The 27,130-nt window shown below is 45.7% G+C and overlaps 1 protein-coding gene across 1 annotated transcript in view; it reads left to right on the top strand.

Annotated features, from left to right (window-relative positions):
• The first annotated feature begins 1,253 nt into the window (after positions 1 to 1,253).
• Positions 1,254 to 27,130, top strand: part of Lmnb1 (lamin B1) — a 41,392-nt gene continuing 15,515 nt past the window's right edge. Inside the window, exons 1-5 of the mRNA XM_051163258.1 lie at positions 1,254 to 1,959; positions 20,659 to 20,815; positions 21,655 to 21,780; positions 23,474 to 23,644; positions 25,550 to 25,675. Coding sequence (XP_051019215.1) covers positions 1,601 to 1,959; positions 20,659 to 20,815; positions 21,655 to 21,780; positions 23,474 to 23,644; positions 25,550 to 25,675 — 939 coding nt within the window. The 5' untranslated portion in view covers positions 1,254 to 1,600. The remainder of the gene's footprint in view (positions 1,960 to 20,658; positions 20,816 to 21,654; positions 21,781 to 23,473; positions 23,645 to 25,549; positions 25,676 to 27,130) is intronic.

A 27,130-nucleotide genomic window follows, 5' to 3' on the forward strand; every position in this document is an offset into this window, starting at 1 on the left:
CACACACAAAATACAATGTATCAACTGCAAATTTGCAATCTGAGTTTGGAAAGCACACGGTGTGGAGAGAGGGCAGGGTGTGGCTGGAATCATTCCACATTAGCTTGGTGGTGGCACACACTTTTAATCCCAGCACTCCTGAGGCAGAGGCGGGGGACCCCAGTGAGTTCGAGGCCAGCCTGGTCCAAAATGCGAGTGCAGGACAGACAAGGTTACACAGAGAAACCCTGTCTCTGAACCCCCCCGCAAAAAAACCCAAAAACCCCCCAAAACAAAACAAAACAACAACAACAAAAAACAAAACAAGCCCCCCCCCCCGCAAAAAAAAAAAAAAAAAAAGGTCTGAAAACTTCGAAAATATTTGAGGGTGATAGTTTATACCTGTAATCTCAGCACTGGGGAGGCTGAGGCCAGATTGCCCTAAATTCATGATTAGCCAGGGCGACACAGCAAAAACCTTGTCTCAGGATCAAAACATCAAAAATCAGTCTAGGGGCCAGCGCTGTCGTGGGGGAAAGCAAAAACTTTAAAAGCAAAACAGAGATTATTTCAAGTTCACAAGCCCAGCTTTTCATTAATCTTTCAACAAACCACATGCTTATTCGAAGCATGTTAAAAGACTATTTGTGGGCTGTTTCTGACTTTATAAAACTGTACATCAAGAAACGGATCAGGGACGGCCCATCAGTATTGGTAGGCAATGATTTAAAGAAAAAAAAAAAAATCAATGCAGCTTTTTTCCTGATAAACATTCTCTTGGCTTCAACACAAGTAAGGGCTCCCGCAAACAGTTTTCCATGCTAGAGAAACGCAGACAGGCAAGCAGGGCTGAGCACTCGCGCTGCCAGCACCCATTTAGGTCATGCCTCCGGGTGAGGTTACGGCGCCCGCGATCAGCCTCGTTTACTTTTGAATTTCCCTGAACGGCTGGAAGCAGGAGGCGGCGCGGGTCCGCCCCGGAAACCTCCGGCTCTTTCCCGCCACTTGCCGGCCCGGCCCTCCCAGGGGTCCCCAGGGGGCCGCACGAGAACCGGCGGGCGCTGGATTCCCGGCTGAGGAACGAGCAGTTCGGGGCGCCCCTCCCCACCACGCCCAGCCCGGAGCGCGAGGCCGACGGTTGCCCAAGGGTCAGATTTTGAATTTCCAGGCCGGGGCCCCTAAGCCGCAGGGGCGCGCCGCCCGCTCGCCATTGGCCGGCGGCGGTCACGTGGGGGCCCTCCGCCATGTTGCGGAGAGAGGCCCGTGCCACCTCCGCCCCCCGCGCCTCCCCTCCTGCCCGCCTCTCGCCGCCCTCCCACTCCTCCTCCTTCTCCTCCCCGGCCCGCCCGCCGCTCTGAGCAGCCCGAGAGGAAACAAAAGTGCAGCGGGCGGGAGACTCGGTTCTCGGCGCACACCCTTTCGGCCTCCCGGCTGCCCTGGCTTCTTCCCGCGCGCGTCTGCGAAGTGTGCGTGTTCACTCACAAAGGGCGTCTCGCGGGCGATCGCTCTCTCTCCGCGGCCCTCCCGCTTCGCTCTTTGTGCGGTAGCCCCGCCGCCGCCATCCCAGGTGCGCCCCGTCCCCGCCGGCCTGTGGTTTGTACCTTCGATCCCGCCGCCCGCCATGGCGACCGCGACCCCCGTGCCGCAGCGGGTGGGCAGCCGGGCCAGCGCCCCCTCCACGCCGCTCAGCCCCACGCGGCTGTCGCGGCTGCAGGAGAAAGAGGAGCTGCGCGAGCTCAACGACCGCCTGGCGGTGTACATCGATAAGGTGCGCAGCTTGGAGACGGAGAACAGCGCGCTGCAGCTGCAGGTGACCGAGCGCGAGGAGGTGCGCGGCCGGGAGCTCACCGGCCTCAAGGCTCTCTACGAGACCGAGCTGGCCGACGCACGCCGCGCTCTCGACGACACGGCCCGCGAGCGCGCCAAGCTACAGATCGAGCTGGGCAAGTTCAAGGCCGAGCACGACCAGCTGCTGCTCAAGTGAGTACCGGCTCGATTGTCACGCCGAGAGGCTCCGGGATGCGGTCCTCCGTGGGAGGGACAGTACAGGCGACAGGCCGGATGTCTCGGCCTTCCGAAGGGGACTGGACCCTTATGTCTTGAAAGCAGAGGGGGGAATCTAGTGATTTAGAGCTGAACGGGGGTGCCTTGGAGGGTGTTGGACTTTTAGAGAAGGTTTGGGTTGTGACGATCGTTTCTAGGTGACTGGGCTTGGGACTTGACCTCGGACCCTATATCCCCACATCTGTAGGCTCTGGGTACGGGGGCCGATGCCATTGCGCGCGCTCGGTTGCGCGCCCGTGTTTCCGGCTGGTGGGAGACAAAGCATCTGGTGGGTTTGCTGGGCCGGAGCTGCCTGGCCTGGGTGGACTAGCCAACCGCCCGAAGAATGAATGAGTTCTAGGCGGGCAGAGGAAGGGGAGGGATCGGCCCGGAACGTCCGTGGCTCCCGGGGGTGGGTCTTGCTTTGGCGCGCTCAGCCTGGGCCCTGTGACATTTTGCCAGCTGTCTGCGCCTGCCTTCTCAGCGCGGGAAGGGCGGGGGCAGAGCTGCACGCCTTTGGCCTAGGGCTAGCTAGCTTCCCTAACTAGAGAGTTTGCTTTGCCGCAGGACGTCTTCCTGGCGGCGGCCGGGTCCTTGGGTGCTCTGGGCACCTGGTTCTTGAACTGGGCGTTTGTACGCCTAAGCTATCGTACTTTGAGTCGCCTATCGGCCACCCACAGGCATTAGAACTGACTCTTCCTCGATGTAGTCCTTTAAAATAGTCCTTTTCCTAGAGACCATGCTGGTGACCCCTGACACCTGCAGTCTGGTGCGGTCAGCAGGCCATGGAAGGTCAAAGGGTTCCGTGTATGAGATGTCTTGAGTCAGGGAGAGCTTGGAATCCTAACGGGAGCTGAGTTTTCGGACCAGGGCATACCTTTGCTGTCCTTTCCTTGATTTTATGATGAGTGAAATATGCAGCTGTCGGTTGTGTGCAACAAGTGCTGGTGTCACGGTTTAGATAGAGATTTGCTAAATTTCAGTTTGGAATTCATGGTCTTTTAGCCACTGCTAGTGGATTTTTCTGGGAGGTTATCTGGTTCAGACTTTGTTTGCGTGTGTGTGTGTGTGTGTGTGTGTGTGTGTCTTTCTATATATATGTATCCAAGCACGCTTTTCTCTGAAGTTGTGTATACTACCTTATTATATATTTAAAGATAATCCGTAAAAGTTAACGTGTTGACAATAAAACAACATACAGGCTGGTTTAGAATGAACATCGATTTCCCTTTTCTTCCTGAGACAAGAAGTTACTCTGTTCCCCAGGCTGGCCTGCAGCTCTTGAGCTGAAGTGATACTCCTGTGACAGCCGGGATTCACAGGCTTGCCCACCTATGGCGTGTCTTTATTGTCTCACCCCATTATTTTAAGTGTATGTGTGTTTTGCCCTCCTATATGTCTGCACCACATGTATTCATGGTGCCCTCAGAGCCCGAAAGAGGCCGAAGGGATTCCCTGGAACTAGAGTTAGCACCTGAGATACCATGTGGGTGCTGGGAATGGACCCTGGATGCACCTGAGGAGTCCAGTGTTCCTAACGGCCGAGACAGTGTCTCAACTGTGTAACACCGGCTGGCTGGGAGCTCCCTGTAGACCAAGATGGTGTACAAATCAGAGACCCACCTGCCTCTGCCTCCTAACTGGAATTGAGGCATCTGCTGCCATGCCCAGAGTTCTACTGTCCCTCTCCCCTTTTCTCCTCTCTCTTCTTTTTTTTGCTTTTGTTTTTTTGTTTTTGTTTGTTTTTTCGAGACAGGGTTTCTCTGTGTAGCCTTGGCTGCCCTAGACTCACTTTGTAGACCAGGCTGGCCTTGAACTCACAGCGATCCGCCTGCCTCTGCCTCCCATAAGATGGATTTTCAGTTGCTGAAGCTGGCCTTCAACTTTCCCCTTCCCCAGTGTTGGAATTAAGGTGGGATATCTGTCCTTGCAAGGTGAACAATGTTCGTGGATTTACCAACACTTGGGATCATCCTTTGAAGTGATCATTCACCGGTACAGTTATGCCCTTTTTTTAAGGACACAACCTCAACTGTACTCCTGGATGGCCTAGAATTCCCAGATGTTTGCCTGCCTTTCACCTCCAGTGGGCAGTGGTCGAACACACCTTTAATCCCAGCACTTGGGAGGCAGAGGCAGGTGGATCCATAGGAGTTTAAGGCCGGCCTGGTCTACAAAGGGAGTCCAGGACAGCCAGAGAAACCCTGTCTTGAAAAACCAAAAACCAAACCAAACCAAATAAACCAATGTCCTGGTTTTAGGGTGTAGCAGGGGAACCATATAGCAAGCAAACAAATGTTTGTTGTTGTTGTTGTTATTATTATTAATTATTATTATTATTATTAATTATTATTATTATATCTCCCCCCCAGACAGAGCCTTGCCTGTCCTGGACTCCCTTTGTAGACTAGGCTGGCTTCGAACTCACAGCAATCCACCTGCCTCTGCCTTCTGAGTGCTGGATTAAAGGCATGCGCCACCAAGCCCAGCTTCAAATAAATTTGTGCCCGTGTGTGCGCGCGTGTGCGTGTGTGTGTGTGTGTGTGTGTGTGTGTGTGTGTGTGTGTGTGTGTGTATGTGTGTAGTCTGAGGCATTTTGATCCTGGGGCTCTGATAATCTTTTGACAGAAGATAACATACACAGCCATTGAAGGGTTCTACACAGCAGCAATACTGCCATCTGGCTGACACTAAACGTTATTGGTCAATCACGTGTTAGCTTCAGGAGGATTAAAAACTGAAAAAGAACACATGTGATTGTTTACCTATTACAGAGATGGTATAATTTAGGCAATAACCAATTATAGGAGAGTAAAGTTAAGCAGCAAAGAAATAGTGCGGTCAAGGCATGCCTATCTGAAAGATGACGATTCAGAATTTTCTTGAGGTGCCACATGTCATGTGGGTTTATATTTTTCTTGATTTGTGTTACAGTGTATACTTTAAGTGTCAGGATTAGGTGAAGGTCTTTTTTGGGTTTGTTTTTCTAGACAGGGTTTCTCTGTTGTAACAGTTCAGGATGTCCTAGAACTTGATTTGTAGATCAGGCACAGAGATCTGCCACCTGCCTCTGCTTCCCAAGTGGGCCACCATGGTGGGCCCCTGTTATATTTTGCATAGTTTTGTTCTTAAATAGCTCATTTTCTTGCTAATTAAAAAAAACAAGTTATCTGCAAACCTTTTGAAGCTATTTAGACATAGCATCTGTTATACAAATCTACGTTCTTTGAACTCTCTGCTTTTTTTTTTTTTTTTTTTTAAAAGAGGAGGTCTTATTCTATATCTGCCTGGCCTGAGACTCACAGAGCCTGTCTCTGCCCCCTACGTGCTGGGATTAAAGGTGTACATCACCGTGCCCTGGGAGCTCTAGGCTTTTAAGATGTCTCGCTCGTATGCTGATATATTGGAATTTCATCCAGTTTTGTCTGGATTGTATATTTTCCTTTGGTTTTATCACTCTGCTGGAGAACATCTTTTAAGTAACTTATGCAGAAGGGATAGCAGGAAATTGTCTGGATATCTGAGAATAACTTTCTCATGCTTGATTGATAGTTGGACAAGATTATGTTAACATTTTGTCTCAGTACAAAGAAAGTGTCGTTTTGTTCCTCTGTCTTCTAGCATTTATTGTTGGTTGTTTGATGCTATTATTTTCTTGTTTGCTGTTCTCTCTCTTTCTTTCTTTCTTTTTTTTTTTTTGACAGTGTCTTTCTGTGTAGCCTTGGCTGTCCTGGACTCAATTTTGTAGACCAGGCTGGCCTCGAATTCACAGCAATTTGCCTGTCTCTGCCTCCCAAGTGCTGGGATTAAAGGTGTGCACCACCACCGCCTGGCTGTGTTAGCTGTTCTCATTTGCTTTCTATTGCTGTGATAAGACACTGACCAAAAACAACTTGGGAGGAGAGGGTGTACTTCGCCGAACAGGCTAGATAGAGCCCATCGTGCAGGGAAGGTGGGCAGGAGTTTAAGCGGGAGCATGAAGGAACACTGCCCAGGCTGGTGGCATGCTCACAGTAAGCAGGGCCCTCTGCTGTCTATCAGGAAACAAACAAACAAACAAACCCTGCAAACTGGCTTATAGGCAGTTCGTCAATGACATTCCCTCTTCCCAGTGTACCTTAAGTTTGTGTCAAGTTGCTCAAAGCTAGCCAGCACAGTTTCCTCACCTCCTTTCCTAGAAAACTCTCTGAGTCTGGTCTATAAAGCAAGTCCAGGACAGCCAAGGATACACAGAGAAACCCTGTCTCAAAAAACCAACCAAACAAACAAACCAGGATGGGTGTGATGGTATAAACCTTTGATCCCAGCATTTGGCAGGCAGAAGCAGGCAGATCTCTATAGATTCAAGGCTGGCCAGCCTGTTCTACAGACTGAGCTCCAGGCCAGCCAAGGCTATATGAGATCCTAACTCAAAAAACTTAGGTTTAATTAAATTAATGCCATTATTGAGCTGGAAAGAATTTTTTTTTAAAGATTTATTTATTTATTATGTATACAATGTTTTGCCTGAATGTACACCTGCAGGCCAGAAGAGGGCACCAGATTTTATTATAGATGATTGTCATCCACCACGTGGTTGCTGGGAATTGAACTCAGAGCAGCCAGTGTTTTTAGCACGCACGCACGGACGCACGCACTAAATTAAAAATTATACAATAGAATTAAGGATCTGAGAACCTGGTGTGGTAGCTCATACTAGTTAGTAATCTTTGTGCTCGGGCTGAGGGGTGGGCATGGGGGGAGTTGGGGGTGCAGTGTCACTCCTGATCCAGAGTTTAATTAACTCTGGCTTGTAGAGTAAGAACATGTCCCAGTGAGATGGCCTAGCAGGTAAGGGCCCTTACTTCCTGAGTTTGATTCCCAGAGCCCAAGGTTGGAGAGACCAGACTAAGAAGTCCTCTGACTTTACCTCCCCAGCCACCCCACCTCATAAAACAATGTTTTAAATGGTGAAAAAAAAAATATTTTTTTGTTTTTTTCAAGACAGGGTTTCTCTGTGTAGCCTTGGCTGTCCTAGACTTGCTTTGTAGACCAGGATGGTTTGGAACTCACATCAATCCGCCTGCCTCTGCCTCCTGAGTGCTGGGATTAAAGGCGTGCACCACCACACCCAGCTAAAATGGTGAAAATGTTAAAAGTTCTGAATTGTGTTTGTTTGTTTGTTTGTTTTCTAGACAGGGTTTCTCTGTGTAGGCTTGGCTATCTTGGACTCACTCTGTGGACCAGGCTGGCCTTGAACTCACAGCAATCCGCCTGCCTCTGCCTCTCCAGTACTGGGACTAAAGGCGTGTGCCACCATGCCCAACCAGAGTTGTGTTTATGCCATTAATAAAAAAGTTCATGATATAGGCAGGTAGTGTTTTCTTTAGCATTTTTACATGGCAAGGAATGTGTTGTTCAGTGCCATGAGTTAGCACATTTTAAAGATACGACAGGATAACCTGTACCGGCTCTGTTGATTGCTGTAACCAAAGAAAGACACTCTGCACTGGCGGAAGCGAGCCAACTTCTCAAAGGCCAGAGAGTGCCATGAACACCCAGGAGCCTTCTGGCTAACAGTATCAGGTTACTGGTTAAATGTTGCCCAATTTGCTGGTTAAGTATTAGCTACTGGGTAAAGGCATGGCAGTTTTTTGAGTATTTGGTCTTAGCAGCAGTGGCTAAGCTAAGTTTTTGGAAGCTGATTCTAATTCTTGACATTTTCATGCTGCTGTTTATGATGCTAACAGTAAAAGCTCCCTGTCTACATGGGAATCAAAGTCTAATGCCATTTGTGCTTGGGCCTCTGTTATACGGCTTTCCTCAGCTAACGTGCTTGCTTATTCTTTGAAAAGTGTTCTATTGATATAGAGAGAGTGAGCCTTTGCTGCTAGATGGAGCATCTGCCCATATCAGCTCATTCTGAGAGGACGGCCTAGAGGGCTTGAGTGTCATGTGATGCTGGACAAAGACCTGACAGCTATTCCTCTCTGTTCCGTTCTGGTTGTTGGAGCCTTACAGATACCACTGAGTAAGCGCGGTGATAACCCTGCTGACTGAGGAGATGGGGCTCCAGGCTCACTTGGATGAATGAGCGGTCGAGGTGGAGTGCTGATCGTTGTCTAACAGCCTGTCAGAGTAGTGCTGATCAGGCTGACTTTTCAGGTCTCCTAACAGGAAGCAGTCTCACAGCGCTGACATCTGACGTTTGGACTAGAAATCTCACACAGGACAGCTGGCCTTTAGGGCGTGGCTTTTGGTAGTGGTACCAGCTGTGTGGTTTTTTTTTTTTTGGTATTGATAGTGTTCAGGGAGGTAACTTTGGCTTTGTCAGGAGACTGTTGTAGTTTAAATGCTGTTTGAAATGCTGAGGGTGTCATTTGCTAATAAGAAGTAGATGGAGAGATGGCTCAGTGGTTGAGAGGGCAGGTTGCTCCTCCAGAGCGCTCTGCTCTACTCCTGGGACCCGCTTTGGATGGTTTACAACCACCTGTAACTCCAGCTCCAGGAAACCCGACACCTTTGGCCTCCATAGGCACCCTCACTTCTTGTGTATACTCACAGACATGTATACAGAATTAAAAAGAAAAATAAATCTTTTGAAGATCTTAAAAATTAAAAATACTTTTATGTATGTGGGTGTTTTGCCTGCGTGTGTGTCTGCGTGTGACATGCCAGCCTATGACATGCCAGTCTGCTGCCGTGGAGGCCAGAAGATGGTGTTGCATCTCCAGGACCGAGAGGCATAGGCCGTTGTGAACTACCTTATGGGTGCTGGGGATTGAACCCGGTCCTAGAAGAGCATCTAGTGCTTTTAACCAATGAGCCATTGCTCTATTCCCAAATAAAATACACCTTTTTTTTCCCCCTTAAGAAATGAGTGAGAGGGACTGGAGAGATGGCTCAGAGGTTAAAGAGCACCGACTGCTTTCCAAAGGACCTGAGTTCAATTCCCAGCAACTACATGGTAGCTCACAATCATCTATAATGAGACCTAATGCCCTCTTCTGTCATGCAAATACAGTACTGTATACATAATAAATAAATAATTAAAAAAAGAAATGAATGAAAATAAATTATTAAGGTTTTTTTTCTCTTTGCACAAAGCTGCCTTCCTACTTGATGCCTTAATAATTTAGAAGAAATTAATACCTCTCTAAATCTTTAATACCCATGACAGAAATGTGCTTCCATTTTATATTCAGCACATGCTGGACCAGATTTGTGTGTTAAGTCTTTGCAGCAGGTGGTGGGGACAGAGTAGGACACTGTCCCTGTTATCATATTGCTTACAGTCTGGAATGGGGGACAGAAACCTCCATCTAGCAGTACAGTGTTGTGATGTACAGGCAGTATGCTGTGACAGCAGCCGCCGCCTGATGCTCTAAAGAACCAGGGCTGCCACCTAAGGCTTACCAGGGGCCATGAGAAAACTGGAAAGACCCACCCCCTCTCAGGAACGCCCCCTCTCGGGGGTGGGGGAGTGGTGATGGCTAAACTAAATACTGGGAAGTAAGGAAGAGTTCAATTCTCAATGGAAAAAATGAAATTACCCTGGGTACCAGAAATTCATGTAATGAGGGGTGTATAAATGGGAGGTTGAGGATTCCATCTCAGTCCTGAGGGACCTCAGCAATCTTAGAAAAGTGACATAGGTCTGGCTGTATTACAGAGATGGAACACCAGTGGACACTGGAAATAATGAAAGTGGCCCTTGGACCTCAGATTGTCAGGAAGGAGCTCTGGCGTGGGCGTAGGGTTTAGGAAGGAGTCTAGGGTGGCCACTCTCATGCAGAGGTCATGTCAGTCAGGGTTGAACCCTTTAGGACCCTGCTCTGGGTAGTGACAAGTTAGCGGTGTTTGGGCTTTGATGTGGAGATGTCAGCTGCCAAGTTCTGAGATACTGGAGTCAAGGAAGAAGGCGGGTAAGACTCAGTAGAGATGATCTGTAATAATCAGACAGAAAAAAGTTGAACAAGATTTTTGGGGCATGGGGTTAGATAAAGCCTAGAAAGCATCTACTGTCTTTGGTGCCTGAGAGATGGTTTTATTGTGTGGGGAGCCTGCTGTTAGTGAAATGCAGTGGGGTAAAGCTACTAGCTGTGCTTGAAGCCAGGGAGAGAAGACACAGACCATTCTTTTAGCACACTGCACTGGCAGACACCAAAGAAGAAGATTGAGGTGTCCTGTTCTCTGCTCTGTAGGAGTGTCTCATCTGAGACCCTGTGACTGGAGCTAGGTAGTGGCAAGCAAGCCCCAGTGATCCTCACCTTCCTGTGCAGTGCTGAGATTACCTTGGTGTGCTGAAATCTGAACTCTTCCCCACTGAGCCATTTCTCCAGCCCTCAGGAGACATTCTTTTATTTAGTGTGCCAGTGATTTCTCTGCATGGATGTCTGTGCCTGGTGCCTTTGGAGGCCGGAAGCAGGTCTCTGATCTCTCAGATTGCAGATGCTTGCGAGCTGCCATGTGTGTGGGTGTTGGCACTGAACCTGAGTCCTCTTGAAGAGCACAGCGAGCTACTTGAAATGAATGGTCTTGAGCAATTTGGGACATGTTGCTCTGCCTCAGGAAGGGTCTTCCCTCTGTGGACTGGCTCCCTACAGTGTGTCTCCCTACAGTGTGTCTGTCTTAGAGATACATATCTGACGTGATCTCTCCTGTGGTGAAAGCCTTTCTCAAGCCTTTTTACCAGGTTCCTCACATCAGGTTCACTCACTTGAGTTTCTTTTGGGCTTCTCTCACCTTTAGTAGTTTCCACCGAATTCAGTTCACTGTTGATTAATTAGGATGTCTTCCCTGACTCAGACTATTGTGATGTGTGCCCTGAAAACACCTCTGACCATATTTAGGTATTAAAGTACTCCTGTGCTCTGTTGCAGACGCTTTGGTGACACATTAGCTCATGTGACTAGTAAATAGAGAAATGATTTTCTTTGTTTATTTATTTATTTCTTGAGACAGGGTTTCTCTGTGTAGCTCTGGCTGTCCTAGAACTCACTCTGTAGAGCAGGCTGGCCTCGAACTGAGAGGCTCACCTGCCTCTGCCACCACACCCAGCTAGGAGGAATAATTTTGTTACATATTAGTACATAGTTGTCTCTCTATGCCCATGGGCTTCAACTGAAAATGCTTAAAAATTGCATTTATATTAACCATGTAAGGACTCTTGCCCTAATTCACCAAATACAGTAGAAAACTGTTTCATGGCACTTGTATTAAGTATTAAGCTAATCTAGAGGTGATTTGAAGTATAGGACATGGTATCTATATACATATATCTATAATATATGTAACCTATATAATATGTAACACAATATCTATCTATAACGTACTAATTTGTAGAAGGGAGTTCCTGGTTCTTGTTATTTTGTAAGGAGAGTCTTGGATCCAATCTTTATTATTATTTTGTTTCATTTACATTAGTGTTCTGCCTGCATGTCTGTGTGAGGGTGTCAGATGCCCTGGAATTGGAATCAGAGACAGTTGTGAACTGCCATGTGGGTGCTGGGATTTGAACCTGGGTCCTTTCAAGAGCAGTCAGTGCTTTTAACTGCTGAGCCATCTCTCCAGCCCTGGAATCTATCTCTTATTTAATACTGAAGAAAGAAATGTTCTGTGGTCCAGGTTCAGTCTTGGTCTTTTCCTAATTTTAATTTGGCTTGTTGGAATTGGCTTCCTTCTGGATTCTGTGCGTTTGTCAGTGGACACAGACAGTTTATTCTGCCTATAGTGAGCATAGCCACTTTTGAGTGTGCCTAGCCTGTTGTACTCCTTGCATGCGCCAAAGGAAACCCTTGCTGGTGGGAATTGTGCTCAAGATTTTGGGGAGTATTTTGTCTATTATAATCACAGGGAAGTTCATTAGTTTTCCTCATGAGAAACATCGTGGCTCATGTCCCTTTTCCCTTAACATAGTAGTGATCAATCAGTACAGCACAGTGGAGTAAGCGCTGGACTGTTCTCATGGGACTTGAACCTGTCTTGAAATCCGATTATTTGTTTTTAGGAAAGCAGATTTGTTTACTTTGGGAACCTGTCTCTGGTGAGCCTTGAACTTGGAGCAATCCTACTGCTTCAGCCTCCTGAGTGCAGGATTATCAGCCTGGACTATGTGCACATAGTAAAGGCATGCAGATTCTGAGCTCTGATTCTGAGTAAATCCCCAGAGCATTGTTGTGTGAGTGAGTATGCCAGTGTTGAGTGTCTTGCAGCTGCCTCGGTGCAGCTGCTCAGAATCACCTCATGGTGGAGTAGAACCAGAACAGAGCCAAGGCAGCGGCTACGACAGCTGGGCATGGTTCACTGGGTAGAAAGAACCTGTTTCTAGCAGTTTAAAAATTGTTTTATACTGCTGGCCTGGTGGTGCATGCCTTTGATCCCAGCCCTCAGGAGGCAGAGGCCAGTAGTTTCTGAGTCCCAAGACCAGCCAGGTCTACAAAGTCAGTTCCAGGCCAACCAGGGCTCCACAGAGAAACTCTGCAAAACAACAATGAAAAAGTCTTGACTTGTGATGATTAGGAATAATAGTTTTTGTTGGGTTGCACTGTGTGGTATAGAACGATTTGAATTATGGCTACTAAGTAAAAAGTTAAACATTTACCATTATCCTCCAGAATTGTTCTGCGTAGGAACAGTCCTATAGTGATTTTTTGTTTCTCATTTAGCAAACATTTATTAAACACACGTTTTTGGCCTTGTTCATATTTGTGCATATATATATATTTATAAAATCTTAGAGGCAGGGTCATGTACATTTAGTTATTAGAAATTAACATACCTTTTTCTTAGATATAGCTGTTTTATCAACCCAGATATTTATAATTTAGGTCTTTTATTGTTTATTATTTTAGATTTGCTTTGTACAACAGACTAGCCTTTTTTCCCTCTTTTTCTTTTTTTCTTCTCTCTCTCTCTCTCTCTCTCTCTCTGAGACAGGGTTTTTCTGTGTATAGATTTGGCTGTCCTGGAACTCTTTTTTGTAGATCAGGCCTGCCTCTGCCTCCTGAGTGCTGGGATTAAAAGCATGGGCCACCACACTCAGCCAGGCCGACTTTTTGTTTTGTTTTTTTTTTTGTTTTTTTGTTTTTTTCCAGGCAGGATTTTTCTGTGTAGTCTTGGCTGTCCTAGACTCCCTTTGTAGACCAGGCTGGCCTCAAACTCACAGAGATCCTCCTGCCTCTGTCTCCCATGTGCTGGGATTAAAGATATGGGACACCACTCCTGGCCCAGGCTGACCTTTTTAACCTGTGGCAGTCCGCTGAATCCTCCCTTCTCCCTCACTTGAGATAGGGTCATACTAACTTAAGCTGGTCTTGACTTCCACCCTCCTGCCTCCTTCTCTCTTGAATATTATTACTGGTGTGTGTGTGTGTGTGTGTGTGTGTGTGTGTGTGTGTGTGTGTGTGTGTTTGCATGCATGTGGAGGCCAGAGGCTACCCTTCAGTGTCCTAACTCAGGAGCTGTCCCTGATGTTGGAGACAGGGTCCCACTGGGATCTGAAGCTTGCGTAGTTCAGGCTAGACTAGGCTAGCTGACTGGTGAGCCCCAAGGATCTTGTCCGCAGCACTGGGATTAGAAGTAACTCAGTAGTCCCTTAATGTAACCCTTACACGTTATCTTTGTATGTGAAAAATCAAATAACCTAAACAAAAGTAGGACACTTGTGCAAGAAGAATCCCAACCCCTTAGATCTCGGCTAAGGTGAATGCAGATTCCATGTCTGCAGCTATTCTGAATGATTTAGAAATTGTTCATTCTTTGTAGGTGTTACTGGTCAAACTAGAAGTTTCACTTGGATGAGAATTTCTGTTAGGTGTAACACTAGACAAAAAGTGTTAATAGGGCAATCATTTCATAACACCCAACTGGAACTATTCTGTAATGAGCTTCTAATTAGGTTTATTTAAGTGGGGCAAGAAGGAATTCACTGTGTATATAGTTTAGGCTGGCTTTGAACTCCTGATTCTCCACCCTCAGTGTTCTGGGTGCTGAGATTATAACTGGGAACTGGGTGTCACTCGGGGCCTAAAGAGGGGGCCAGAGAGATGGCTCAGTGGGTAAGAGCACTGGCTATTCTTCCAGAAGACCCCGGTTCAATTCCCAGCACCCACTTGGCAGCTCACAACTGTCTGTAACTCTAGTTCCAGGGGATCCAACATCATCATAGAGTCCTACACGGAGGCAAAATACAGATGCACATAAAATTTAAAAAAAAAAAAAAATGAGTGAGTGCCACTCACTACCCTTGTTTAGTATGATTTAAGTATTCTTCTTAGAGTTTGGCCATTGATTTTTGTTTCATACAAAATATTGGTTCTCCTTTTAATTGGTCTAATTTTTTTCAAATGTTTATTGTTATGGTTGGGCATAGCTAAGCATGCCTGTGATCCCAACATTTAGGGGATGGAGGCAGGGGCATGAAGAGTTCAAAGCCAGGAGCCTGCTCCCTCCCTCCTCCCCCTAAAACACACACACACACACACACACACACACACACACACACACACACACAGAGTTAAAGGTTAGCTTGACTATACTCATAGTAAGAAGTGTCCAAGAAACCAATATATGAAGCTGGGTAGCGGTAGTGCCACTTGGCAGAGGCAGGGGGATCTCTGTGAGTTTGAGGCCAGCCTGGTCTACAGAGTGAGTTCCAGGACACTCAAGGCTACACAGAGAGACCCCAATTTGAAAAGCCAAAAAGAGCCGGGCGTTGTTGGTGCACGCCTTTAATCCCAGCACTCAGGAGGCAGAGGCAGGCGGATCGCTGTGAGTTCGAGGTCAGCCTGGTCTACAAAGGGAGTCTAGGACAGCCAAAGCTACACAGAGAAACCCTGTCTTGAAACCCCTCCCCCCAAAAAAAGCCAAAAAGAAAGGAAAAAAAACAAAACAAAACAACCCAGAACAACGAACCAAAAAAGAAACATATATATAAATGGAATAATCAAAGAAAAATCTATTTTAGCAATTTAATTGCTGGTGTGTGTGTGTGTGTTTATTCCCCCCCCCCCCCCAAGAAACAGGACACTGCTTACTGTAGGCTCTTAGGTTCATTTTCAGGTGCTCTTATTGTCATACTAGGTCTTGAATGATTTTTCTGAAGAGCTCTCTTGAGCTTTCTTCTTATTTTTGGGACAGGGTCTCACTCTGCAGCCCCGGTTGGCCTGGAATCTATTTGCTATATAGACTTGGTTGGCTTCTGTCTCTGGAATGGTGGGATAAGAGATATGTGCCACCTTGCTCAGCCCCACTGAGATTTACTTCCAGTAGTGCTGTAACTCTGTTTTCATTGGGAAGACTGGCCTTGAGTACACCTACAGAAATATAAGACATGGAGAAAGTGTGTGTGAGGAGGTCACACACACACACACACACCCTCAGCACACTCACATGCACAGAGGGCAGTGTGCACACAGGAGAAAGTCATGTGTGGGGAGGTCACACACACACACCCTCAGCACACCCACGGGCACAGAGGGTAGTGTGCATTGATGTGGAGGTGGAGTAGCAGTCAGCTCTCTCCCCCTTTATTAGTGGCTTTATGGTGGCATCCATGTTCTCGGTGATTGTGTTGTGGACTGTGAAGGAGAGGAGCCTTGTGTGAACACAGAACAGGGGAGCACAGGGTAGTGCTGGAGTAGGAGGCAGTTAGGAGCAACCTGGAAAGTACTGAGTAACTAAGCACTTGGACTTAGTCTTCCAGTCCCCAGGGAGTGGGTGTGTCCCAGGCAGTGCTAGTTGTGTTAGGAAAGCCCTACAGTCTGTTTCTGTTGGTGCCGTGGAATGTGAGTGGACAGTCGCACAAGCTGGTTACTTTAGTGGTCAGGTCAGACCCCAGTTAATTGCTTCATGTTTCTAGTAAAATCGGAGCTTTCTTGAAAGGAAAGCTAACTTTTGGGGTGGAGATTTTTGTGTCATGATAGAGTGCCAGCTCATTTTATAAAAGTGCTTAGCTCTTGGATGCAGTCAGGGTTTTGGTTCTTGTGTGAAGTGTTTGAAGAAATGTTTTATGACTTGTTTTCAGTAGTGTGCATATTTGTAGCATTAGAATCATGTGCTGGTTTAATTGAAAACTTGATCTATCTGGAGTTACAAATAGTTGAGTTAGACTAATCAATAGCACTGAAAAAAAACTCGAGGAGTAGCCAAAGAAAAATGTACTGTAGCACTTTAATTGTGACTGTCTAACAACTTTGGATTCCTATCTAAACTGGTCTCTATTTCTTGACAGTGTCAGGTGTCACACTGTGTAAGTGGTACAGTGTGTGTTTCAGAAAACCAGCCTGCAGCTCCTGTGTTTTGACTATGTGCTGATATCTCTTGGACTTTTCACACCATGTTTCATGAAACAGAAATAAGGAAACAATTAGAAAACCGTGACAAGATTATACTTAGATTGTTAGTTCACTGACTGGCCATTCATTTGACATAAAACTCACCGATGATGGCTCTTATCAGGAGATGGGTGTTATCTTAAGAATGTTTTTATGATTCATCGACATTGGCAGGATGAGATGGAGGACATTTAGCAAAGTGAATTTCAGAGATAATAAAAGTATTGCAGCCCTTTTTTTCATAAAAAATGCAGGAGGAGACTTTGGGGAAGGTGTCATTTTGGTATGGAATTGCACTCTGGCTTTGTGTTGACAAGTGCACAGCCTATTGCTGAGTACTCCGCAGCCTCACAAAGGCCGTTGCTGTCTTCAGGTTTTCTGTATAGAAACTTCAGGAATAGTAAAGAGGCCTTGCCTTCTTTTGAGAGCCCTGCTAAGTGAATCACACAGGACAGAATCTGTGTGTGTCTTCAGTGCACACCGTCCATCAGTGCACAGCATCAGTGTGCATCATGCTCTCCTCCTTTGGTCAGCTTTTGTAGACATCCACAGTTCACTGTTGATGTTGTGGACTGAAGGAGGAGAGGAGAACGATGCATGGCACAGACATTTGCTGGGGATATAGGGGCAGCTGCAGGGACAGTGCTACCAGCTTCTATGCAGACACACCCACACGCCCACTTCAGACAGCTGCGCTCATAAGGAGAGCCCACTCCACAGCAGCCTTGCCCAGCTTGCTGCTTTAGACCCTCAGTAATATTTGCTCAGTTAAATGAATAGGTCCCCAAATTTAAGGACTTGACTGAACCCTTTTTTGTTTCTAAGTCTTGTAACTATGTGTAAGTGGCCGATGCAGGAGTCCTTCTTAAGGTGCAGTCCAGGGCCTGTTGTTCAAGAGAAGACCATGGTGGCATGTAGGGCAGATCTTGATTTATTGAATCTCAGAGTGAGTTTGGTCCTGTGACCAGAGGTCATCATTTCACACTGATCCTTTTTTCATTTTTTACTTTTAGAATTTTATAGGTATGGTGTTTTGTCTGTTTTTATGCTTGTACACCATCCGTATGCAATGCCCATGGAGGTCAGAGGAGGGTGTCAGATCCTGTGGAGACACAGCCAGATGTGAACCCTATGTGGGTGCTGGGGATAGAATTTAGGTCCTCTTTAGGTGCTCTTTGTTTGTGTGCTTTTTGAGACAGGGTTTCTCTGGCTGTCTTGGAACTATTTTTGTAGACCAGGCTGGCCTCAAAACCTACAAAGATCCTCCTGCCTTTTCCTCCCGAGTGCTGTGATGAATAGTGTGCCACCACTGCCCGGCTAGAAATACTGTCTTGCATAGTCACATGTCTATGTATTGATGTGTGTGCCTACAGTGGAGCCTGTGAAATGACTATCACTAATTCCTTTGGAGAGTTAAATTTTGTAAATTTTTTTATCATTATAGTTTTCTTATAGAAAATTATGAAAATCTATCCATTGGGTTTCTCTGGAAAGAGCTATCATAGGCCTGTCCCCACCCCCACAGGGTTTCTCTGTGTAGCCTTGGCTGTCCTAGACTAGATTTGTAGACCTGGCTGGCCTCAAACTCACAGAGATTCTCCTGCCTCTGCCTCCCGAGTTATTATAGGTCTTTTATGTACTTTTAGAGAGAAGACTAAATGTTTAAAAATAAGAGCTAGTTCTTTCTTTCTTTTCTTTTTTCTCTTGTGGATGGGGACATATAGACTCAGTTTTTGTACAAATGTAAACATGTTTCTATCTGGGCAGTGGTGGCGCATACCTATAATCCCAGTACTTGGGAAGCAGAGGCAGGGGAATCTCTGTGAGTTCCAAAATAGCCTGGTATACAGAGCGAGTTCCAGGACAGCCAAAGCTACACAGAGAAACCCTGTCTCTAACCAACCCCCCCCCCCCACCTCTAAAAAGCAAAACCAAACAACAGCAAAAACAAACAAAAAAAAAAAACAAAAAAAAACAAAAAACCAAACAACAGCAACAACAAACCCCCCAACAACAGCAACAACAAAAACCAATCTAAAACAGCAACAGAAAGCGTGTTTGTAGTTTCTGGCTTGTGCCTACCTAGTGCTGATCCTGTGAGTGTTTGGGCTTCCAGCCCTTGTTACAGCACAGTGGGCCAGTGTGTACTGGGCAGCATATCAGTGCTCTAAGCAGCTAAGAACCTGACCTTGGTAGTCAGACAGCATCAGCATTTCCTTTATCCTTCCATTCCGTGTCTTACTTGGTTTTATTTCTGTGGAAGAAGTGACTAGTCACATAAACCACTGCACAGTAGCTTTTGGCTTGTCCTGTTTTCTCTGTCCCACAAAGCGTTGTGTCTTATCCTTGGTATGACAAGTTCTGAGCTGTGCACGTATCACTCCATTACACCAGTGCAGTGACAGTGCTTATAATAAGCCTGCTATGGGTAGGTGCACGGCCCACAAAGCACCACTGTGCTCTGTAATTTATATTCCACGCAATGCTGTAGTAGTTTCTGTCATTTGTGTTGGTAGCTTTTGAAAGTATTATGTAGTTTTCGATAAAATGTTATTAAATTTTTTTTAGATTTGTTTTCTGTAAATGAGTGTTTTGCTGGTATGTATGTCAGTTCCCCACACTTAGGCCTGGTGGTCCCAGAAATCGGAAGAGGACTCGGTTCCTCTGGACCCAGAGTTACAGAGTTAGGGAGTCACTCAGTGGGCACATGGAGGTGCTGGGAGTGGAATCTGCAAGGGCAACACTTGCTCCGTTCCTGAGCCGTCTCAACTCCTAAAATACGATTTTTTAAAAAGGGCTAGGAATATAGCTTAGTTGGTAGAGTGCTTGCTTAGCTGTATGAAACTTTGGGGTTTATTCCCAGAACACAGTAAAACTGGTTGAGCTGTGTGTCTATAATCCTAGCACCTGGAGGTGTAGACAGGTAGATCTGACTTCAGAGTTGGCCTTGGCTACGTAGCTAATTCTGGGCTGATATGGGCTACAGGAAACTTGTCTCAAAAAGAGTAATTTTCTTTTGATTCTAGGTATGCGTGGTATGTACTCAGTTCTGGCTATTTTATAGTGGGATAAGGTTGTGGCTCTTGCGCAGGCTTCTACATGGGATTTCTGTGGAGACTCAAGGCTTGAATGAGTTCATTTGGCTGTAATTCACCAAGATTTGATTCTCTTTTAGAAAATGTGTGTGTCTGTCTGTCTGTTGCCTGTGTGTCTGAGAGAGAGTGCATGTCCAGTGTGTGTATCTGAGACTGTATGTGCACATGTGTGTGTCTGTGTATCTGCATGTGAGAACGTATGAGCATGTGCACATGCGAATGCAGGTACTCACCAGGGCCCAGCAGAGGAGGTCAGATCTCTTGGAGCTGCAGCTGCTTGTCTTTGGGATTCCAATCCTGCACCTCATGGCCGAGCAAGTGCACGTAACTGTCTCTCCAGCCCGAACAGAAGATTTTTGTTTTAGGTTAAGTTTTAAACAGTTGCTTTATTCCTTCTAGACTAGTTTTCAGCTAAAGCCTGCCACCTGGTGGCCCGAAAACATAGGACTCACCAAAAAAGTGTCTGTTGACAGTTTACTGTACCACATAGAGTAAGGAGATGTCTCAAATATCCTTTCTTATTATTGAGCCAGTTTCACTTAACATGAGCAACACGCCAGCTTTAATTAATAGCAAACATTCAGAATCTGGATATAGTAAGTTCTTGTGTAAGTAACAGTGAAGATTTATTTAAATTGTAAAGATTATGTCTTTTTAAAATGTAATTGTTCTCATAATTATTCCCTAGGCTTGGTGGCACATACCTTTTTCTCTCCTAGTACTTGGAGGCAGAGGAAGGCCTCCTCAGATCTCTATGAGTTTGACACCAGCTTGAATTACATAGAGTTCCAGGTTAGTCAGGGCTACATGGTGTGGCCTACCGCCCACATCCATGGATACTCTCTATAAAAGAACATTTCTTTACCAACATAGAACTCCATGTAATTAGTAAAATTTCAAATTACTTCTTATGTTAGAAATGGAAGGTGCTTGCAAGCCTCTTGGCATCAGTTAGCTGCATTTGTGATTGGGGCCTGTGGAGGCAGGAAGACGGTGTCTGGTCTCATGGAATGGAAGATAGCAGATGACCACCATGGGGGTGCTGGGACCTAAACACAGTTAACATGTGATGAGGGAGAAATGTTATCCATGCAGACTCTTGATCTGATGCTCCTGGGTTAGCTTCAGGCAGCCGGAATTTAAGTTGCCTTGATTTCTCCCTTAAGCAGGCAAAGAGAAGTCCTCAAGGCGGGGCTGTGATGGTCTGTGCTCTTCTGATTTTACAGTTATGCTAAGAAGGAGTCTGATCTCAATGGAGCCCAGATCAAGCTTCGAGAGTATGAGGCGGCACTGAACTCTAAGGATGCAGCGCTGGCCACAGCCCTTGGAGACAAAAAGAGTTTAGAGGGAGACGTGGAGGATCTGAAAGATCAGATTGCCCAGGTAAGATTGGCCCCGACCCACATGTGTATAGTTACATGGCAGTTGTAAGCCATGGTCTGTGGGTTGATTGTTTTATTAATTCATTAATTTTGAAGCCCTATCTGTGTTCTTCGGTGGCCTTCCCCACAGATCAGTCTTGGTACTGCTCTCCTGGACACTCGCCCTCTCTCTGCTTTCAAAGCCTGTTTCAGTGTTGTACTAGAATATGAAATGAGAAGAGGTCATTGCACACTGGAAAGTGAAAGTGGTTAGCTAAAAATCAGGAGTTTGGCTTTTCGGCTTTCGGCTCGGGGGAGGCTATGGTGCAACTTTCTTCTGTTGTCCCAAATCTGGGCTCATCCGACACCAGCCGCCTCCACGGTGCCGCCCAGGTTTGACCCCAAAGAGAGCAAAGTCGTGTACCCGAGGTGCACTGGAGGCAAGATCAGTGCTACACCAGTCTTTAGCCAGAGAGCTTTCTGGAACTATTAAGGAGCTCCTGGGCACTGCACAGTCTGTGGCCTGCAGTGTGGATGGCTGCCACCCTCATGACGTCATAGACGGCACCAACAGTGGTGCAGTAGAATGCCCAGCTAGTTAAGAAGCAAAGAGAAAAGTGTTTCAATAAAAGACCATCTGACAACCTCCCCCCCCCCCCAAATTGACTTCTCTGCTGAGGACTACATTCAGATAGGTGATCTGACTTGTGACCCCCTGGGGTAGGACCAGCAAATGATCATAAAGCTAAAATGAGATAACCATGTTAATAAATACATAGGAACCCCACTGCTTGATCTGATTCATATCTTGTCAGCACTAAATGATTGCCATATAATCTTGCTCATTCTTTCTCCTTATAGCTAGAAGCATCCTTATCTGCCGCCAAAAAGCAGTTAGCAGATGAAACGTTACTTAAAGTGGATTTGGAGAATCGTTGTCAGAGCCTGACTGAGGACTTAGAGTTTCGTAAAAATATGTACGAAGAGGTAACTAAGGAAATTTTTTCTTTGCTTTCTTTTTCCTTTTCTTTTTGTTTTTTGTTTTGTTTTGTTTTTTTGTTTGTTTTGTTTTTTTGTTTGTTTTGTTTTTGTTTTTTTTTGTTTTGAGGACAGGGTTTCTCTGTGTAGCCCTGGCCATTCTGGAACTTATTCTGTTGACCAGGCTGGTCTTGAACCCAGAGTGCTGGGTTAAAGGTATACACAACCACTGCCTGGCAAGTTTTTCTTTTTAAAGGAAACATAGATGGGGCCTGGTGGCTCATATCTGGAATGCTAGCACAGGAAAATTAGGGTTTCAAGGTCATTCTTATGAGGTAGTAAGCTTGAGAGTAGCCAGGCTACTGAGAAAAGTCTTGTCACGCCTCATTTGCTACCGAGCTTAACAACCTGAGTTTGGTCCCTGGAACCCACATTGTGGAAAGAAAACCTACTTCTGCAGATTGTCCTCTGACCTCTGTGTGGGTGCAGGTCATTTGTGTGTGACGCAGCCCCACACACTAGAAAAGATAAAAACAAACAAGCAGAAGTATTATTTCCTTCCTATAAGGGAAGGGTGGCTAAGACAGAGATGGCGGACTTTGGGGATAGGAGGTACTTTGCAGGTAACTGCACAAGGTACAGGAAACACACCGTTAAGACTAGGCATTAGTTAGAGGACACAATATGGACTCAACCTTTGAGGTCTTGGGTTCAATCCCCAGCATTGTACAAAGTTACACAAACAACTTTTGAGTTACAGTGCCCCCTTGTGGTTTCTTTAATTATTTCCTCTCAATACAAATATGTTCCTAGAGAGAGGCTAAATTGAACACTTTTTATTAGTGGGTTTATGTACCTAGCCACAAATTCCCTATCCCAGGTTATTTGAACATGTTTTTTGCTTGTTTTGTAACAGCCCTGGCTGTCCTGGAACTTACTCTAGACCAGGCTGGCCTTGAACTCGTAGGTCAGCCTGCCTCTGCTTCCCGAGTGCTGGGATTAAAGTCGTGTGCCACCACCACCCAGCAGGACAGTGTCTTAAAGCAGGGAAGAATCACAACTACTACTTTTGTTCTTCAGTAGTGGATTGAGATAGTCAAGTGACATTGCCACGAATAAGACCCTGCACACATAGTTACTGATAGTCTAACACCAGATTCTAAGAGGAGTCATGTAAACTGTTACTGTATCTAAGAAAATGTCCTGGGACTGGAGAGATGGCTCAGAGGTTAAGAGCACTGTCTGTTCTTCCAAAGGTCCTGAGTTCAATTCCCAGCAGCCACATGGTGGCTCACAGCCATCTATAATGAGATCTGGTGCCCTCTTCTGGCATGAGAGCACACATGCAAGCAGAACAGCGTATAAATAAGAACCTCTTTAAAAAAAAAGAAAGTCTTTTTAGAGGTATCCATAGAGATTGTCAATAAAGCAATTTAGAAACAAACACTCTTTAGTGTCTGGTGCTTTAGTAAACCATCAGGCCATTTTTTGTTGTCAGAGAAACAAAATAGCTATACCCCTGAAAAGAGCTGGGCAGTTCTTGGAACTTGAGGTACTGTCATTATGTCATTAGAAGACCCAGAGATCTTCTGCCTGAAAACTAAAAGACAGCAGTGTACTCGCGGACCTGTTCTGACAGGACAGGCGTGGAGGTTAGTGCACGCAGCATGAAGTGGCCCTGAGGTTATGTTTCTCGCTGCAGGAGATCAATGAGACAAGAAGAAAGCATGAAACACGTTTGGTGGAGGTGGATTCTGGGCGTCAGATTGAGTACGAGTACAAGCTGGCTCAGGCTCTGCATGAAATGCGAGAGCAGCACGACGCGCAGGTGAAGCTGTACAAGGAAGAGCTGGAGCAGACCTACCATGCCAAGGTGAGCCTGCCTGTCGGCGCGCTGGGCCCACGCCCCGGCAGCGCCCTGGCCGCCCTGAAGGGCCTCATGACAAATGTGTGTCTAGTTCTTTTCTTTTAAGTTATTGTTGCTGTTGTTAATTTGTGTATACAGGTGCCGTCTGCATGTACCTCTGCATAACAGAAGAGGACATTACAATTATAGCTGGTTGTGAGCCACTGTGTGAGTGCTGGAAATTGAACCCTGAGTCCTCTGGAAGAGTAGCCAGTACTTTTAACTGTTGAGTTATCTCTCCAGCCCCAGGAATCATTTCTAAAAACCAGTACAAGAGTTTGAGAGATGGCTCAGAAGTTAAGAGCACTGGCTGCTCTTCCAAGAGCTATGAATTTAATTCTCAGCACCTACACGGCAGCTCGCAACCATCTATAATTGTAGTTCCTCTGCATTCAATATGCTGCACAAATAATGCGTGCAAGCAGAATACATGTACACATTAAATAATGAAAAAAAATTAAGGAAACTTTAGAAAATTAGAAAAAATGATTCTCTTGTTCTTTAGGAATAAAATAATGAATGTATGTTTAATGTAGCTAAATATAGACTAAAACTATGAGGATATAGATGAAAATAGTAAAGGTTGATGTTTGTATCAGTGGTCACTCATGTCACATTGGAGTAGTTAAGCCCAAAGTGTCTTAAGTACTTTCTGATTCTAAGCACTTCTGGTGCCTTTCCGTATGGCCAGATCACCAGGGTTTATAGATGTGTCACTCCCTTGGGGCGGCTTTTGTTTGATTTTATAGAAAGGCCAAATGGAAAACCTGACTGTTCATTTCGGAAGTGTGGAAACATCCCATTTACATGAACAGATCACATGATAAGTCTTGGTTTTGTTTGCAAATTATTTTTTTCTTATATGGTGTTATATAACTGAATAAAAAAATTATTAATTGGAGGCAGAGTTAGAACACTGATGAAGTCCTTTAAAATAATTTCCATTTGGGCTCATACTGTCCAGGTTGGATCTTAGTCATTTAATGAGGTGGGAATGGGCATCACACACAAGAGGCCAGACAGAGAGTTCCGGCGGCCACTCATCACTTGCTGAGTGCTTGTGTTGAGCTAGACAGTGAAGGAGTCAGGGTTCCCGCTGGCTGTGGGTTAGAAGTACGGGGAGGAATGTGGAAGTACTCTCTCTCGGCTCTCTCTGTCTGTTTCTCTCGCTTGCCTCTTGATAGCTTTCACTCCTTCTCTCTGTTAAACACACATGCACGCGCACATGCACACCCCATTTGGAGATGTGGACTTTTTTTTTTTTTTTAAGATTTATTTATTATGTATACATTGCTCTGCCTGCATGTGCACCTGCAGGCCAGAAGAAGGCATTGGATCACATTATAGATGGTTTGAGCCACCATGTGGTTGTTGGGAATTGAACTCAGGACCTCTGGTAGAGAGTCAGTGCTCTTAACCTCTGAGCCATCTTTCCAGCCCGTGTACATTGTTTTTTATGAGAATTGCTTTTGCTTCTGAAAAGCAGAGTGTGATAAAAGTTGATTCTATGTTAGATTTGGTGGGTTTGGATTAAAGACTGTTTCCTGTGCAGACATCACTACAGTCCAGTTTCCATTGCCCAGTTTATTTTTTAGTGCCGCTCTAGATAGTAAATGCTGAGTGGGTGAAATACTGAAAAAACAAACTGTGCTAATGTCCTAGAGATATTGAAGTTTAAATTTGTAGTTTTAGAAGTGAGTCTGAAGAGAGGTTTGTGGTGATGGACGTCAGCAAGCCAACCATGCTTTTCTTGTGTTTCATCAGCCAGTTACCAGCAGGGCTTACCTTTGAAATGCCTTGGTGAGTCATGCTTCCTCATTTGTTAGTTCTAACTTACTAGGGAAGACTGACTGCGGCTTCCTGTTCTTACAGCTTGAGAACGCCAGACTGTCCTCAGAGATGAACACGTCCACTGTCAACAGCGCCAGGGAAGAGCTGATGGAGAGCCGCATGAGGATCGAGAGCCTTTCCTCACAGCTCTCTAACCTGCAGAAAGAGGTAAGGAGGCGTCTTCCTTCGAGCAGAACTGAAGTTAAACGGGAAGGCTTGTGGCTCGTGCCTGTTTTGCCTACCTGGTGCCACTTCTCCCTTTGTCACAGATGAGGCGTTCCTCCTCCTCCTCCTTCTTCTTTTTTAAAAGATGTCCTTTTCCCATAACATAAATATCCTCTAGTTTTGTAATGGTGCACATCAATAATCCCAGCACAATTCCAGGCCAGCCTGGTCAGCCACGGCTCCTCCATAGTGAGATGTTGTTTCAAAATCCCCCCTCCTCCCCGAACACTGAGTAAGATGCCGCTATCCGTAACTAATTAGTAGGTTGCCTGAAGACCTGCTCGGTCGCCCACGGGACACACCGCTGGTGTTCTGCAGTACTGCTCAGTCTTGTCTTTGCTGTGCTGCTCCCCACGCATTCTTTTTGGTCACACTTAGAAACCTAAATGAAGAAAAACATACAAAAATTGTGGGTGGTGAATGCCTTCTTTCTAAATTCTCCTTGCAGTTGAAATAGTGGTTATGTGACTTTCTGGACTCATTCATAAGTCACTGGCCTCATCGGCTTACTGGTATATATACCTTAGTGACAGGTGCCAGCATCTCTCCTTGTGTGGGTTGGCTGCCCACTGTGGTGTGTAGTAGGCCTGGATGTGGCTTCAAGTCAGTTTTCTTCTGGGATGACATGTGAACTATGCATGCATTCAGCATTGCCTCTGTCTTTAATTCATGGGAAGTAACCGCAGTTTTCATTTTCCTGAGGGGAGAAAATCTTGTTTAAACTGTATGCCATTCTTCCTTTATTCATTCATTGAGTAAGTTTTTCTTGTTTCTTTTTTGTTATTTTTAGCAAAATCTTTTTTAGGTACAAAGTTATTTATTGTGGGGGTTTAAAAAATAAGGCAGATAATGAGCCCCATAAAACAGATTTTTTTTACATTGCTGCTTTGTGTATTTTATCACTTTTGTCTTAAAACTTTAAATTATTAGCTGGGCAGTGATGGTGCATGCCTTTAATCCCAGCACTCAAAAGGCAGAGGCAGGTGGATCGCTGTGAGTTCAAGGCTAGCCTGGTCCACAGTGAGCCCAGGACAGTCATTGCTACACAGGGAAACCCTGACTCGAAAAACCAAAAACCAAAGCAAAACTTTAAATTATTTTAGAATAACTTTGTTCTTCTAGTGTTTGAAGTGTATGTAACAATGGACTATCCACTTGAAACTCCAGACTTGCCTAGAGACGTCAGAGGAACAAAGGGTTTTTCTCTTTCTTCCCGACATCCCCTTTATACTTCTCATTGAAAGTTATCTTTGAGAAATTTGCTCTTTGTTACACCATCTTTCTTAGTCCTCTTGGGCTACGGTTACAAAGTGTTAGTGTTACAAACTACTTCTCCCAAGCTCTGAGATGGGCGCACTTCAGGCTCTCTCTCCCTCCCCCCTCCCAACGCGCGCGCAC

Source organism: Acomys russatus, chromosome 20 (genome assembly GCF_903995435.1).
Source record: "Acomys russatus chromosome 20, mAcoRus1.1, whole genome shotgun sequence".
NCBI lineage: Eukaryota > Metazoa > Chordata > Mammalia > Rodentia > Muridae > Acomys > Acomys russatus.